The 18643-nt window shown below is 35.4% G+C and overlaps 1 protein-coding gene across 1 annotated transcript in view; it reads left to right on the top strand.

The window, feature by feature from the left end:
• RNF19A (ring finger protein 19A, RBR E3 ubiquitin protein ligase) overlaps nt 1-18643 on the top strand; it is a 50275-nt gene that overhangs the window by 6802 nt on the left and 24830 nt on the right. Inside the window, exon 2 of the mRNA XM_017505012.2 lies at nt 12232-12998. Within this exon, the coding sequence (XP_017360501.1) occupies nt 12325-12998 (674 nt within the window). The 5' untranslated portion in view covers nt 12232-12324. The remainder of the gene's footprint in view (nt 1-12231; nt 12999-18643) is intronic.

The following is an 18643-nucleotide window of genomic DNA, read 5'->3' as shown; positions in this document are numbered from 1 at the left end:
CAAAGTTTTGCCATATTGGTCAGGCTGGTCTCAAACTCCTGGACTCAAGTGATCCCCCCACCTTGGCCTTCCAAAGTGCTGGGATTACAGGCGTGAGCCACTGTACCTGTCCCATTTCTAAAATTATACACAAACATTAAATATTCCTTCGATTTTTACATAAATACAGCATACCTTACTGATGTCCTTAGGAAAAATGTCTAGAACCATATTGTAATGCATTGCATGGTAGCCCCCCAAAAGATATGTTCACATTCTAATCCCCAGAACCTGAAATGTTATTTGGAAAAAGGGGTTTTGCAGATGTAATTGTTACGAATCTTGAGATAAGATCATGCTGATTATCCAGGTAGCCTCAAAATCCAGTGACAAGTGTCTTTGTAAGAGAAAAATAGACAAATTACAGAGAAGAAGACACACAGAAAAGGAGGAAGCAATGTGCTCATGGAGACAGAGACTGGAATGATGTAACCACAAGCCAAGGAATACTTACAGTCACCAGAAGCTGGAAGAGGCAAAGAACAGATTCTCCCCTTGAGCCCCCCAGTGGGAGCATGGTCCTGCTGGATTTTGGACTTCTGGCCTCCAGAACTGTAAGAGAAATGTCCATTGTCTTAAGCCGACCAGTTTGTGGTAGTTTGTTACGGCAGCCACAGGAAACTAATATGCAGTCAAAAGTCTTCAGTAAACCAAGAATCTCTGATTATCTTTGTTTTATATCATGTGCTTTGACTGTCAGAGACTAGACAGCCCTTTCTTTAGAATTCTGAGAAATATCAGAGGAAGTGTTTTAATACCCTGTATCTCAACAGGAATCGATTATATCTTGTAAGATACATTTTGTTATTTTTGCTTGTGTCATTTCTTTCCTTTCCTAACTTGCTCCTTCTTTGCTCTTTGCATACTTTTTAAGATGTAGTTGACATGGGGGAGAGGAATGAGTAACACACTAGTACGATAGACCAACAGGTTTTGCCTTCTTTAAGGTGTAATTCCTCAATTATCCCCCTTCCACCTATTCTGTCTCCTTTACTGGATTTGCCTCTTCTCCCCTACATCTTAATGTTGGAATGCTACAGGCCTCATTCCCTACTCTTCAGTATTTACTTCTTGATGATTTCATCTGTGTTCACAATTTTACACACCATCCAGATAACAGCAACTCCAAAATTTACATCTCTAGGCTTTACTTTTTTCCTAAACTCTGGGCTTATCAAACAGGTGTTTGGATATACCTCTCTGCCTAGATGTAAGATACAGTATATTTCAAATATAAATGTCTAAAAATGAACTCCTGGTCTTGGCTTCTTCTTAAAAGTTGTTTGCTTCATAGCCTTCCCTATTTCAGTTGATAGCAGTTTCAGCCTTCTGGTTAATCAGGCCAAATCCTCTTGTAATCCATCAGGAAATCCTAACAGTTGTACCTTCAAAATATGTATCAAAACATGTCCTCAACACCTTCACTGATGTGCCATTGTTGTCTCTCTCATAGATTACTTCAGTAGTCTTTAAACTGTTCTCCATGCTCTCATCCTTGACAACTCCCCTAACTGTTCACAACACCCGAATGATCCTTTTAAACTCTTAAGATTCTAAACTATCTCTGTCACTTTAGAAACTCCTTAAGTTTCCCTGTCTCACTTAGAATAAAAGCCAAAGTCCTTACAGTGGCTTAACCCTACACAACCTGGCATGCTCGTGTATCTCAGATATTCTTTGCTTTGTTCTTTTATTTTCAGCCATATTAGGGCCTCCTGGCTATTTCTTGAACATACCAGACACATTCCTCCCTTAGGGCCTTTGCAGTGGCTGTTCTGTGCCTTGGATGCTCTTTCCCCAAATTTCCACATTGCTAACACCTCCTTTATCTCCTTCAGGTCTCTGCTAAAAGTAACCCTTTCAGTGAGACTTGATCGCCCTGTTTAAAATAGTAATCAACACTACATACACACTAATCTCCTTTACTCTGCCTAACTTTTCCCCCCACCTTCTAGTAAATAATAACATCAAAATATTTGCATAATATTCAGAAAAAATTTTTAACTTGTATATAAGAGCTTGGAGTAACTTTTAGTAATGCTTATTTATAGTTACTGACCTAGAATGATTGTGGAGATAAGATAGGAGTTGGGCCTTGAAAGAAGAGTAAGACTAGCAGAGAAGATGGAAAAGAGTATTCCAGGCAGAGACAAAGGCGTAGGAAAATTCACAGAGGTGAAACTATATGTTTTGTTAAGATATTTAACAGATAGGTCAGTTGCCTAAAGTGTGGGATTTTTATGTAAAACAATGAGAAACTGAGGTTGGAGGTTGGACTGTGAAGGACTTTTAATGCCATATGAAGCTTAAAATTTATTCTTCATCTTGGGGAAAGCAGTAGAATTAACAGGAATTTGTAAGCAGGCATTAACAAAGAGGCTAATGTGGTAATTTGGATACCAGGTGACTAATGAAGGCCTAGTCTAGGAAGTAAGATAGTAGAAAAAACCCTGAGCCTTTAGCTCTGCCAAGTTAGCTGTGTCGGTAAGTCACATCTCAGACCAGTGCTGTGCAATAGAGCTTTCTGCGGTGAAGGAAATGTTCTAGACCTGTGCAGTCCAATATGGTAGTCAATAGCAACGTATAGACGTAGAGTATTTGAAATGTGACTAGTGCAACTGAGGAACTTTAATTAATTTAACTTCAAGTAGCCTCATATGACTAGTGGTGATATATCGAACTTCATAGCTCTAAATTTCAGTTTTCTCACTTTCAAAGTAGGTTAGATTAGGATGCTAGTGTCAGAAGGATAGGTTTCACAGCCACATAAATTTGGTGCAGTCTCTTGAGAAGAGCAAGTAAGTACCTGAGCACCTGGACCTCTATATGACTAGTATTTTTTTGTGAAATAGGTCCAGAGTTTGTAGCCTTTTCACTCTTTGTATCTTCTTGACTAACTTAAAATACCTACTCTGTCTTTTGATGGCTACTTTTTCAAATTAGTCTTTGGATTAATGTCTCCCAAGAATTGACTAAATAATCTGATACATCTAATTTAATAGTCTGTTTTAGAATTGTAGTTAAACTGATTTTGTTGCTTTTGTTTGTTTTTCAATTCCTTTTTTTTTTTTTGAGAGATAAGGTCTCATAGTGTCACCCAGGATGGAGTGCAGTGGTGTGATCCTAGCTCACTGCAGCCTGGAACTCCTGGGCTCAAGCAATCCTGCCACCTCGATCTCCCAAGTAGCTGGGACCACAGACATGCACCACCACGCCCAGCTAATTTGTGTAGTTTTTGTAGAGATGGGGCTTCACCATTATGCCCAGGCTGGTCTTGAGCTCCTAAACTCAAGTAATCTGCCCATCTTGTCCTTCCAAAATGCTGGGATTATAAGCATGAGCCACTATGCCCAGCTGATTCTGTTGCTCTTGAATTTTCAATGAAAAAACGATAACAGAGATCAACCTTTGTGAATGTTTACTTGCTGTGTAATTGTTATGTAGATTTTTCTGTCCTTAGAAATACTCCCTTACTTCTTTTCTTCCCTTATAAAGTTAATAACATTTCCTGTGTACTTGACTTCTTAATCTCATTTTGGGTAGACTTGTGTAAAGAGAGGCTAATTTGAATATTACATATCCAAAGGGAACAGACACATTTTGCTTATTGTGCCTCTTGGTTCCCAAGAGATATTATTCCATCTGATAATTACTTTATAGTTTGAAGAAAATTTTAAAACAAGGTTCTAAGATCTCTACCAAACACCTCTTACAGTTTGCATTCTATTTCTTATTTACATATATTGTACAATTAAATGCATACACAACGATTTAGCTAACCAGAGGTTTCCCCTCCCTCTTACTCATGGTGTCCTTTAGGAGAAAGAGACAAATGAGCTTCCAAAATTGGATAGGTGGGATGCTGCTGTTATCAATAATTTGTATGGGGCTGAGGGATTTTCAGAGAAAATGGTTAGGTTAAAATTAGTCCAAACACTTAGTACTACTACTTTTTTTTTTTTTAAGATGTTTTGCTCTTTTATCACCCAGGCTGGAGTACAATGGCACAATCTCAGCTTACTGCAACCTCCACCTCCCGGGTTCAAGCAATTCTCCTGCCTCAGCCTCCCAAGTTGCTGGGATTACAGGCAAGCGCCACCACATCCAGCTAATTTTGTATTTCTGCTAGAGGCGTTTCACTATGTTGGCCAGGCTGGTCTCGAATGACTGAACTCAGGGTGATCTGACCACCCTGGTCTTCCAAAGTTCTGGGATTACAGGTGTGAGCCACTGCACCAGGCCCAAACACTTAATACTTCTAATTGTCCAAATAGTAGAATCAGATTAATCATGAGACTTGGTAAAATTCATTTTAATACTGAATTTACTGAGAAGAGTATACTAATACTTGGGAGAATTTGGAGACATTTTGTAAAGAACAGAAATAACAATTATTTGTTTTTCCTAGAAAATTGTAGTTATCTACTTGAAAACCTAGAGTATTCTGTGTATTAAATGTCAATGTATTTGTATATTATTATCATAGTCTTTTGGAACTAAGGGACCCTAGACATTATGTGGTTTTAATCACCTTCATTTTCAAATATGGAAATTAAAATTCAAAAACATAGACAGACTTAGTTAAGATCTAATACTAGGTTAGTGTTTCTCTTCTCTTGAGAACCAGGAGACATAGTAAGCAAAATGTGTCTGTTTCCCTTTGGATATGCAGCAATCAAATTAGTCTCTCTTCAGCAATGTGTATTTTAATCAGTTGAAAGAAATTTTTGACAGCTAGGTCCTATCTTTTTAAAACCTATTTAAAAACTTAGATGTTTCCTCCCATGCACAATTGCTACAAAGAGAATAAAATACCTAGGAATACAACTAACAAGGGATGTGAAGGACCTCTTCAAGGAGAACTACAAACCACTGCGCAAGGAAATAAGAGAGGACACAAACAGATGGAAAAACAGTCCATGCTCATGGTTAGGAAAAATCAATATCATGAAAATGGCCATACTGCCCAAAGTAATTTATAGATTCCATGCTATCCCCATCAAGCTACCATTGAACTTCTTCACCTAACTGGAAAAAAACCACTATAAACTTCATATGGAACCAAAAAAGAGCGCACATAGCCAAAGCAATCCTAAGCAAAAAGAACAAAGCTGGAGGCATCATGCTACTGTACTACAAAGCTACAGTAATTAAAACAGCATGGTACTGGTACCAAAACAGAGATATAGACCAATGAAACAGAACAGAGGCCTTGGAAGTAACGCCACACACCTACAACCATCTGATCTTTGACAAACCTGACAAAAACAAACAATGGGGAAAGGATTTCCTGTTTAATAAATGGTGTTGGGAAAACTGGCTAGCCATGTGCAGAAAGCTGAAACGGGACCCTTTCCTTATACCTTATACAAAAAAATTAAAGATTTAAACATAAGACCTAACACCATAGAAACCCTAGAAGAAAACCTAGGCAGTACCATTCAGGACATAGGCATAGGCAAGGACTTCATGAATAAAACACCAAAAGCCATGATAACAAAAGCCAAAATAGACAAATGGGATCTAATTAAACTTAAGAGCTTCTGCACAGCAAAAGAAACTATCATTAGAGTGAACTGACAACAGAATGGGAAAATTTTTGCAAGCTACACATCTGACAAAGGGCTAATATCCAGAATCTACAAAGAACTTAAACAAAAATACAAAAAACAAACAAACAAACAAAAGAAAACAAACAAAAAAATAAAAACAAAAAACAAACAAAAACAAACAACAACAACAAAAAAAACAAAAATACAAGAAAAAAACAGCCCCATCAAAAAGTGAGTGAAGGATAAGGACAGACACTTTTCAGAAGACATATATGTGACCAACAAACATGAAAAAATGCTCATCATTACTGGGCATCAGAGAAATGCAAATCAAAACCACTCTGAAATACCATCTCATGCCAGTTAGAATGCCGATCATTAAAAAATCTGGAGACAACAGATGCTGGAGATGTTGTGGAGAAATAGGAACACTTTTACACTGTTGATGGGAGTGTAAATTAGTTCAACCATTGTGGAAGACAGTGTGGCAGTTCCTCAAGAATCTAGAAATAGAAATGCCATTTGACTCAACAATCCCATTACTGGGTATATATCCAAAGGATTATAAATCATTCTGTTATAAAGACACAATGTTCATTGCGGCACTGTTTACAATAGCAAAGACTTGGAACCAACCCAAATGCCCATCAGCGATAGATTGGATAAAGAAAATATGGCATATATACACCATGGAATACTATGCAGCCATTAAAAAGAATGAGTTCATGTCCTTTGCAAGGACATGGTTGAGTCTGAAAACCATCATTCTCAGCAAACTGACAGAAGAACAGAGAACCAAACACTGCATGTTCTCATAAGTGGGTGTTGAACAATGAGGACACATGGACACAGGGAGGGGAATAGCACACACTGGAGTCTGTTGAGGGGTTAGGGGTTAGGGGAGGGATTACAGGGGGTGGGGAGATTGGGGAGGGATAACATTAGGAGAAATATCTAATGTAGGTAACGGGATGGCAGCAGCAAACCACCATGGCATGTGTGTACCTCTGTAACAATCCTGCAAGATCTGCACATGTATCCCAGAACTTAAATTTAAAAAAAAAGCAAAACTTACATGTCTCTGGGTGCTTGGTCATACCTGGCATTTTGTACTCTGCTTTCCCTGTGGTTCCCTAATTGTGTATTGTTTCTCTCCTTATCAAAGAGGACCTGGAATAAGCTAACCAAAATGTTTTTTATTGGGAAAATTGAATGAGTAATGCTTTATTCCTTTCTGCAGCTGCTTACTTTTTGTAATGACTTGAGTAATGAGTATTACTTGTAATGAGTATTATTAAAAACACAAAGCATCATTCTGTTCTTCTCCCAATCAAATACAAGCTTCAACAGGTAAATGTGGCAGGTGCATGTTTGTGAAACTGTTTAAGAAATACCTCTTTGGGGAGGCTTTGTGGCTTATGGGAATAGCTTATTCTGAACTTTTAGTTTCTATTTCTGAGAGATTATAGAAACTATCTTAAGGCTAGAACCCAAGATAGTATATCTGGGTCTTGGTAAGCATTTACTTTCTAAACAACTTATTGAAAGCTGATACTCACCTACACTAATGATGTGTTGAATTATCCCCATCTCCCTCATTTATAAGTAGTTGAATTAAAAATATTTTTTTCATTTATAATATTAGACCACTTGAGGTAGGTTTGTACATTATTTATATTTACCTTTGAGAAATTCGTGTACTTTAATGATATGTTCGAAACTTCCAAGTGGCTAACTATTCTGATTACATTAGGAAAGCCATTTCAGAGCCAAGCATTTGTTTTTATTTCTAACCTAATGTGTAATAATTCTTTTTATCCAATACATGGTAAATTTAGATTCATTTGTGTTATCTTCTCAGGTAAATGTACTTACAGGTAATATATAAGTGATTTATATGTACCATACTCTTTACAGAATTCTTGCTGTGTTATTTTGTTTAATCTTTATAATCTATGGACTGTAGATACTATAATCCCCATTTTACAATTGAAGAAACTGAGTCTTAGTAATTTAACCCAATGTCACACAGCTAGTTAATGTAAGTTTCAGAGGCTGAACTTGAACTCAAGGTATACTGACTCCAAAGTGCATGCGTTATTCACTCGATATAATATACTCTATCACTACCCCATATTTTTGTTGCACTTAAAAAGCTTTCCCCTAAGCTAATATAAATTTTTTTTTTTACTTCATCTTATTCTATTTTCCAGCTTTAAGGTGGGTAGGATAGATAATTGTGTCTGTAACAGAAGACCCAAAATCTCATGGTGGAACGCAGTAACAGTTTATTTCTCACTCACACAAAGAACCACGTGTAGTACTCAGGTATCCAGATTCTTTCTATCTTGTGACTCCTCTGTCCTCTAAGTTTTGCTTGTTGTCACCCATTAGTGTTACTCCATTCAGCCAGCCATTGCATGAAGAGAAAGAGAGCTCAAAGGTTGTTTTCAGAAATGATTTAGGGGTCAGTCTTTGAAAGGGCACACATCGTTATACTCAGATTGCATTGGCCAGGACTAATAACATGGCCACACCTAGCCAGAAGTGAAATGGAAAATGTAGTCCTGCTTTATGCTCAGGAGGAAAATGAAGCAGCCTCGCATATAACAGCATCTCTGCCACAGTAGTATTTTCCCTGTTTTACAGGTGATACAGAGAGGGCCTTTCTAAACTAAATCCATAAAACCACTTGGTAGAGATCATAGAACTTAGATTTCCTTACATCTGCATATTATGTGCTCACGCTTCTAAGGAGACATTGAAATAATTGAAAGATATTTTGATTGTATATCTAACACCATTTATTTCTTTCACACTGAGCATTAAATATTTTAACCTCTTCGTGTCTGTTATTAATACATTTAAATAGATTATTGATTGCCTTACCTCCTAAGGAGTAATCAACTTTAAAATTTTTTCACTGGTAATTGCCATTTTAGGTAAAGATGACACAATACATTATAATATCTTTATGGACATGTTTACAGTCAACTGACCTTTGAATTTACAATATTGATTAACATTTACTTGTATGATTTTTGTTTTTAATACATGTGATGGGTTACTCTAGTCCATCTGCCCACATAATGTTTATTCTTGTATGATGAATCAGAGACTTTGTTTAGGAATGAAAGTTATTTTTTAACTTTCCCAAAAACTTAACTGTTGTAGAAAGAGTTGCAACACCATACCTTAATGGAATAGAAGTATTTTCTAACTGAGTTTATAATTGGTACAGCTATGAATGTTGTACTAATAATGTAAATTAGTAAGAGCAGGAAGGATTTACAGAAACTGTTAACTTTTGCTGGCAAGTTAAATCTGACATCTCAGCATTAGCAGTTAGCCTTTCATTGTACTTTAGACTCCTTGGAGAATATGTTGAAAGCTGTGAATATATCCTGTGACTAGAATATATATATATTCACAATTTAACATACACTTTGAGATTTCATGGATTTTACTGAAGCTAGTCCATGCATTAGCTTTTTTTTTTTTAGCATTTTATATTTTTCTAAAAATGTATTGTGCTTTTTATATTTTTACTTTAATAGTCTGTAGAAAGAGATGCTTAATAAATATTGTAACCTAGGTAGTAAAAATAATGCCTATAGGCTGGGTGCGGTGGCTCATGCCTGTAATCCCAGCACTTTGGGAGGCCCAGGCAGGAGAATCACTTGAGGTCAGGAGTTCGAGACCAGCGTGGCCAACACTGTGAAACCCCATCTTTACTAAAAATACAAAAATTAGCCAGGTGTGGTGGCATGTGCCTATAGTCCCAGCTACTCGGGAGGCTGAGGTGTGAGAATCACTTGAACTCAGGAGGTGGAGGTTGTAGTGAGCTGACATTGCACCAGTGCACTCCAGCCTGGGCAACAGAGTGAACCATTTAATGTAGTAGCTGACTACCAAAAAATAGATAATTATAAGCCATCCTTTGATCAGACCATGTCTCAATAAAGGAAAAAATAATAATAATGGCCAGAGAAGGCATTGCTGCTTGGTATCTGAATTTGGTAGTTATATATGTTGGGGAAGCAGTTTGTTAGAGGAAAATATGACATTTCTAAATCTGAGGTTCATAGTTAAGCAAGTCTTGTAAATAAGCATGTAGATCATGAATGACATAACTTAAAAATAACATTTAATGAGATTTTTGAGTATTAGTGATTTATCTCTGTTAAGAGAAAGTGATATATGAGAATCTAGTTTAATGCCTGAAACTTAATGATGTGGTTCAGATTTATAAAAACTCTGTTTACTTTGGGCCAAAATTAGCTTGTGTAGAAATATATCATTTCTAACGTATCACTTAAAGTCATGGTCTGATCAAAGGATGGCTTATGATAATTATCTGTTTTTTGGTAGTCAGCTACTACATTAAATTGTACATACCCATATTTAAATTTGGTGAGATAGTATTTGCAACAGTACATATAGCAAATGCTACACAAAGACAGATAACTTCTTTTTTCATTGCCTTAGGAACCTTTATTTAGCACCAGAGGCTAAGCAGATCCAAAATATGAGTCTAGTTTTGAGGATTTCCCTATCTTTTATCTGTTAATATTGATTTCTGAAGTTATGCACAATTAGCTAAATGAATATTCTCTATACTAGATCATTTGGTTAGAAAAATAGTGATTCCTTTTCTGCAACTTAAATTGTCTACCAAAATGTTGAGGTATGAGAAAACCATTGTCACTATGAAAAATAGAGTACTGTCAAAAGTATCTTATATCTATTAGAAAGAAAGCTTTAAAATGGGTTTTGAAGAGAGACTAAGATGGGTGGATCACTTGAGGTCAGGAGTTTGAAGCCAGCCTGACCAATGTGGTGAAAACTTGTTTCTACTAAAAATACAAAAATTAGCCAGACGCGGTGGTACCTGCCTGTAATCCCATCTGCTTGGGAGGCTGAGGCAGGAGAATCGCTTGAACCTGGAAGGTGGAGATTGTGCACCACAGCACTCCAGCTTGGGCAACAGAGCCAGATTCTGTCTCAAAAAAAAAAGAAAGTTATTTTGTGCCTCCCCGCAAAAGGTAGCCACAATTGTGTCTCCTAACATTGTGCATTAATCCTGTCTGTTTGGAACTTTATGTAATAGAATTATAGCACATACTCTTTTGTGTGAGATTCTTGTCTTGCGTGTAGCAGTATTTTGTTCTTTTTCATTGGTTCATTGCTTTAAAGTGTGAATATACCACAACTTATTTATTCTACTGTTGATAAAAGTGTAGGTTGTTTCCAATATTTTGATTATTATTACTAATGCTATTGTGAGCATTGTTAAGTATGCCTAATGTATATGTACATACATTTTTCTTATGTACTTATTTCTGGAGTAAAATTGTTGGGTAATAGGCCATCTCTATGTTCCAGTTTGGTAGATATTGTTAAAGAGTTTTCCAAAGTAGTTGTTCCATTTTACACTCCCTCCAGTAGTGTAAATGAGTTCCTATTCCTTCACATCCTTGCTAACACTTGGAAATGTCAGTCATTTAATTTTAGCCATCCTATTAGAAGTATGTTGTGGTCTCTGAATGTGGCATTAATATGTTTTTCCTGGTGACTGATGATGAGCACTTTTTCATATCCTTTTGTGAAATACCTGTTAAGTCCCCTGCCCATTTTTCTGTTGGATTGTCTGCGTTTTCTTAGTGATTTGTAAGCATTCTTTACATAGTTTGGGTACTATGTCTTTATTAGTTGTATGTGGCAAAAGTCTCCTCCCATACCCTTAATGCTATTTTTTTATTTTATTCTAGTCTAGTTTATCAATCTTTTATTTTATGGTTGGTACTTTTGTATATTCTATTTAAGAATTTTTTCATTGGAACAGTCTCTTGTCTCCTGGAAGCTTTACATTTAGATCTATAAACTAACTGTAATTAATTTTCACACATGGTTGAGCCATCTATCAAGTGTCTTTTCTTTTCTTAGGTGGATAACCAGTAGACAGTACTTTCCTTTTTTTAAAGGCCATTTATTCTCAGTCCTCAGCAACATCACCTTTGTTGTAAATCAAGTCTCATATATATATATATATGTGTGTGTGTGTATATATATATATATACACACACACATACATATATATATATATATATATATATATAAATATGTATATATATATATATTACTTTTTCTGGACTGTTTTCTGTTCCACTGGTCTATATATGCATCCTGTGGCATAGCACACTGTCTTAATTACTGTAACTTTATAATAAGTCATTATATCTGGTGGTGTTAGAGCCCTTTCCACACTTTGTTCCGCAAGATTGTGTAAGCTATTCTTAGCCCTTTGTATTTGCAAGTATACTTGATTGTCAGTTACAAGCAACAGCAACAACAAAACCTGCTAAAGGGAGTGAGAAATCACTGAAGTCAGAGTGATAATAACCAGAAACTTTTCTAAGATATTAATAATGATTAGGTCAGCTCAAATCTAGAATATTTTATTAAGATTAAAGAATGCCCTTGTTATTTCAGCATTCGTCTTATCATTTCTTATAGACTATTTAATAAATGGCCTTATTTTAAAAAATGGTTAAGGAACATACTTGTTTGAAATTTCATATTTATAAAAATATACAAACTAAGAATACAACTAAATGATCTTTTATTTTTTATTTTTCAGAACATCCGTGATAACAGTCTTCTGTAAATTGAACTTTTCAAGAATTCTCTGAAGGAACCAAGTAGGATATTCTTACATCATGACTTAATCTGAATGCAAGAACAAGAAATAGGTTTTATCTCTAAGTATAATGAAGGGCTGTGTGTAAGCACTGACCCTGACTCAATTCTAACAAGCATTTTAGACATGAGTTTACATCGGCAAATGGGTTCAGATCGAGATCTTCAGTCCTCTGCTTCATCTGTGAGCTTGCCTTCAGTCAAAAAGGCACCCAAAAAAAGAAGAATTTCAATAGGCTCCCTGTTTCGGAGGAAAAAAGATAACAAACGTAAATCAAGGGAGCTAAATGGCGGGGTGGATGGAATTGCAAGTATTGAAAGTATACATTCTGAAATGTGTACTGATAAGAACTCCATTTTCTCTACAAATACCTCTTCTGACAATGGATTAACTTCCATCAGCAAACAAATTGGAGACTTCATAGAGTGCCCATTGTGCCTTTTGCGGCATTCTAAAGACAGATTTCCTGATATAATGACTTGTCATCATAGATCTTGTGTGGATTGCTTACGACAATATCTAAGGATAGAAATATCTGAAAGTAGAGTTAATATTAGTTGCCCAGAATGTACTGAACGGTTTAATCCCCATGATATTCGCTTGATATTAAGTGATGATATCTTGATGGAAAAATATGAAGAATTTATGCTTAGAAGGTGGCTTGTTGCAGATCCTGATTGTAGGTGGTGTCCAGCTCCAGATTGTGGGTAAGAAGATGTTGTTTGATTTTTCTTGAGTTAATTTTTTTTCTCTGTGGATAAAATAATTTGTTATTATTCAAAAGAAAAAATTTTACATGCTAGAGAATTCATTCAACAAACAGGTTGAGTGCATACCATATGTCTGGCACTATTTAGGTTTTAAAGGCAGTGGTGCTATATTACTCATTTCTATATTGTCTCTGCATTACAAATTCACTGAGCATTTTTAGAGGAACAGAGTAAGATGGTAGAGTACAGGATCTGGTAAACAAAATTGGTTTTTCCATCTATTAGGAGAATTTTGATTTTGTAATAACAGACGAAATGATTAGGGTTGTTTGTGATGAGGGGGTTATTTGTGGTCATAAACTTAAATGACCCTCTTTTCTAATTTATTTCTTTTCTCTTTGTTGACATGTTTCTCCCGTGAGATAAATGGCCCTTTGGAAAGGTATCTTAACATGTGCCACAGTATGATGGGTTCATGTTGATATACATAAGCATTTGCTAGTCTGAAGTTCTAAAGGTTATATTATGTTTAATTTGCCTCAAGTTTTTGAATTACACATACCATATCCTCAACATTTAAAATAATTTCGCTTACCTATTTGATTATTATGTTCATGAGCAGCTCCTGTTTACAGAGCATTTATTGTGTACAGTTGTCAGAATTAAGGAAACAACAGTCATACACTCTTCCAAGAATGGCAAAAGCCACAAACAATTAATATGATATGTAGCATACTGTTAGTAAACCAGAGATTGTAAATAAGAGTTTGGGGAAACCCAGAACTTCCAAGATTATCTGGGTATAATCTCAGAGGCAAGGCTGGGATGTGAGTTTCATTTATCAAATTATAATTTCAAGACTCATTACCTGAATCAAATCCACTATTGAAAAGTTTCTTGGGTAGTGAATTTTCAGATTGCATCTAACCTACATTCTGTAATTTAAAATGAGAAAAGTAGTGTTTCCTGCCTGTGCAAATCCCAATATTCCCATGTATCACTAACCCTTAACCATCCACCAAGGATCTCTGTGTAATATACAACATTTAAAATTTACCTAATTAATATTTTATGAATTAGTTGTGTGTAGAACTCAGATACTATTCATTATCAGGTATGAATTATGGTGTCCTCTACTGCAGGGAACTTTTACTGTAATACAGATAGACAACAAAATATGTTACAGATACTATCTAAACTGGGCCAAGGTTAGCTGTGTTTCCAGGTGTAATGGCAGAAGCAAACTCTGGGGTGTGGATGCAGGGCTAAATTTTCAAGAAAATGGTGGGAAAAAAATAGGAATTATGAATAGTAACTTTAAGTAACTTGAGCAGAAGACAGTATTCTGTCAGAAACAAACAGCTTAGATTTGATTGAATCACTCTTGATCCCATGGACTGACCCTGCACAGCATTTCCACTGGTGAACATGTGCAAGTTATACTCTTGAAATTAGAGTAGATTTCAAGTAGGATAGCAAATTTTAGTTTAAAGAAAACTTTCCGTGAGTCATTATAACAAATACTCCCATAGCAAGAGTTCAAATACTGAAGAATATGTCTATGTTACGTTTCATCCACAGAAAGAGGGTGGTTTTTCTATCTATCCTTCGTCGAACCCCACGGTACAAGAGGTGCTTCATACATTCCTCTAAATGTTTAATAGCTTAAAAAAAAAAATCTCCAACTGGGTGTGGTGGCTCATGACTGTAATCACAGCACTTTGGGAGGCCAAAGTGGGAAGATCACTTGAACCCAGGAGTTCGAGGTTGCAGTAAGCTGTGATTGTGCCACTACACTCCAGCCTGGGCAACAGAGCAAAACTCTGTCTCAAAAAAAAAAAAAAAAAAAAAAATCTGACAAGGATAGAACAAAGGAAAAGGAGACTTAAGTTGTCACAGCTTTTGGCCAGGAGATATTAAGACAGTAAATCCAGGGGCACAAACCTTCTGGTCAGTTGACTGCTGTATATTGTACTGGGTTGATTGATAATGTAATTTTAATGTATAGTTAATACTCGCAACCTAATTGAACACAATAGGTAGGGCTGAAGCAAATTATACTTCATATAAGAACTTGATTTTAGGAGAAGCATGCCAAGCCAACTGGAAAAGGATTGATTATTCAACATACAGAATTATGAAAAATAGTTATTTGAGGGGGGAAAATTAGATTGTCACCACATATATTAAAATCAAAACAGATTACAGGGGTTAGGTTATATAAAGGGAAAAAAAGTAAACAAAAACAAAATACAGGTGAATGATTAGCTAAATCATTCACCTTCTGTGTTAAAATTGAACACACATTTACTCTACAACTGAGAATTTCAACTCCTAGGTAAGTACTGTAGAGAAAATCTTTACTTATGTACCAAGAGATTTATTTAGGGATGTACCACAATAACAGAAAAAAATGTTCATTAACAGTAGAATACATAAGTATATTTAGTTTACTGGTTACCTCTTGAGAGTAGGAAGAGGGGATGTGAACTTCAGGGTGTAACCAAGTTACTTCTGAAGCCACTGATAAATAAAGGTTCTGTTTGCCACTTCATGCTTAGTGTACTGGTATAATTTTTAATATCACTACATTTCTTTCTTAAGTGTTCCAATTTAGATTATGAGTTAATGATCATCCTACTGATAATGTTCTTAACTTGTATGGTAGATACAGGAGTATTTATTTTACTATTCTTTATAAATCCTTTTTATATATTTCTTAATTTTTTTTCAAAAACTCATACTTTGGGATATTTTGACACATTTTCTTATTGAAACTTCATTGTTAAAAAGTAAAATGGCTCAGTATTAATATTTTGGAGATGATAACTCAAATATGAGCTCAAGTATAAAATATAAAGTAATAGAAACACTTGCTTTACTAGACTGTTACTATGAAAATAATCATGTCATTGTTATGTAAATTTAACAAATAATTGTCCATTATTAATTGGGCTATACATTAATTTTTGGTGTTATTGGTTGTCAGTAGTCTTAGCAACAAAAGAGGAAAAATAGTCACAGAGGTTACTTTTATGTATTTTCCTTTATATTTGATTTATACTGCTCTGTAAGTTGTTAAGAACGTGTTTCACATACTTGATGACTTAGGTTTTATGGTTGTGTTTCGTAGAAAATGTCACTCAATAATATAAAATTTGTATGTATACTTTGAAAATATATGATGCTATATAAGCCCTCATTAAAAGTTAGCTTTACTTATTATGAGCTGTAAATACCTATCCTATTGTTATAAGGATTAAGTGAGATCTTTAATGCTATTACTAGCAAAATTCCTAGCACACAGTAAGCTTGTCATTGCTCTTATTATTCTTTATTTTATTTCGAAGTTTTGCTTTTATATTTTTTTAAATAATCATTCAAATACTTAATGCACCTATGTGTCAGGTACTGGAGATTTATTAATGAACAAAAACCAAAAATCCGTGACCTATTGGAGCTTACTGAAACCTTTGGAACACCCAGAGGACCTTTTTTAAAAAAAATTAAAACTCCATTTTTTATTTAAGTCTGGCATAAGGAATATTGGTAAATATCTGAATATTTGATTTTTATAAAAATGTTTAGCAGTGGTGCCAGGACCATAGGTATATATGTAGTATTTAGCCCCTTTTATTATATAACACACTTGAAAGGTTCTTTTCCAGAAATGCTAGATGTGAAATTACAAATTTTTTCTTTTGGATTTGTTACTTATAAATATGGCCATTTTCATATATGACATTAATTTTACTTAAACATACAGTTTAATGCGCCTTGAGAAATACTGTCCTTACCTCAGATAGAAAAGAGTTCTACCTGACCTGGTTTCCATTTAAGATCTCTTGGGGTTTCTGACCTAATATTCTTTCTACTCTTCTGAGGGCTAGGACTGATCACACTTGTTTAAAGGACAGTATTTCTAAAAATCCCACTTGAGAACGGGCCCAGGGGTCCAAATCTGAGGGCTGTGATTTAACCAGAATGAGTCTAGCTAGCCAGCTTCTAGAACATGCCAGTCCTCACAGGTTCAGAGAAAAATCTGGCCATAGCTAGGGAGAAAAACTGGGGGAGGGATCCCAGTGTGCAAGGAGGAGAAGCATAGAACCTGTCTTGAATAAAAATATCGGATTACCTTCTGCCTTGGAGTCCTAGTTAGTGCATTGTCTAGGCAGATAGCAAAAAGTTGTTGTTTTAGTTTCTATCACCTGTTTCAGTTGGCTAAGGCCACCCTGCTGCCAGCACACATTATCCTTGTCTTCTCCTGTGAGTGCTTCTAACCTTGCTGGGGAACTTTGAATATACAAGAACATTTATTATACTGGTATATAATTAATGGTTTAATGTCTGTGAGCCCCCCAAAAATCCCCCAGCAAAGTTGCGTTTTGTTTTTGGAAGCACAGGTTAACCCCATGCTCAATAAAAAAAATTGTTCAATGAACCAGCCTGACTATATGCCACTAACATAAGTCATATACATTTGGGTAATGTGATCAACTATAATTGGCTGTGTGTAAGCTTCAAGCTGGTTTGCTATGACATTTAAATGATAACTTACTCTGGTGGAGAATATTGTTCTTAATGGATTAAAAAAGAATAGAGCCATAGGCTTAGGGACTAAAGAACATGTATTTTTAGAATTCTAATTAATGTCTGTGTGACTGTCATTCTCATCCTATAAAGATGTGTTTTAGCCATACCTTGACCATCTTTTGACATGCTGGAAATGCTTTTGTAGACTGACCTTTTATAAATTTTGCGGAGATTATAGATCTAACTTTGATTTTATCCAGAGAAAACACATACACGGAACTTAGAAAACAGATTTTGGGTATAGAGAGCCATAATGAAATAAACTACATTTCAGGGTAAGTTATAATTCATGACTAGTGATAAATTGTATGTGTCAGAACAAGAGTTAATGGTTTGAACTGAGAATGCTATTTTTAATTTATTCTGCTTCCCAACCGTAAAATTAACCCAGGTATATTTTAATACCAAATAATTCAATATACCATGTGGATAGTTCTTTGAAGTTTAAAAATCACATTATCAGTGTCTTCTGACAATGTAATAAAGTTTAAGCATTTCACATTTTGAATTTTTTGATTAGAGATACTCAACCTCTATGTTACTCCTACCAGCAAACATTGTTCATTGATAGTAAGATTTTTGGTGATGTTTTAATGAGTTAATAAAAATAACATTCTTCCCCTCCATCCTCATTCAAAACCGTGTTAATATATGACACAGGAGACATGTCAGTTTTCTCTAATTAGTTGACTAAAGAATGTAGCATTGGATATGCAGCCAAAATGGCTTGCTAACACTTCATCCGTAAATTAGACAGACTTTCCCAGCTAGTCTCAGGCATGCAGGCCTGACAATAACTGAAGCACTCTCTTACAGCACGTAGTGGAAAACAGAACAGAATGTATCCTGTCTGTAGGATGCAAATCCTAAAAAAAGGGAACCAGGAGATGAGCCTCACTTTGTCTAGACCTTCTCTGAAGTAAAGTAAGTTATTCCTTTTCCATGGGAATAATCATAACTTTTAAAGTAGAAAGAAACATGAGCTTCTTGATTCTGATATAAAACTTGATTGTTCCCCTTAACTGGATCAAATTAGTATCTCTGATTAT

The sequence above is a fragment of the Cebus imitator genome, unplaced genomic scaffold (assembly GCF_001604975.1).
Source record: "Cebus imitator isolate Cc_AM_T3 unplaced genomic scaffold, Cebus_imitator-1.0 Scaffold331, whole genome shotgun sequence".
Classification (NCBI taxonomy): Eukaryota; Metazoa; Chordata; class Mammalia; order Primates; family Cebidae; genus Cebus; species Cebus imitator.
This window is presented reverse-complemented; position numbering and strand designations above follow the sequence as displayed.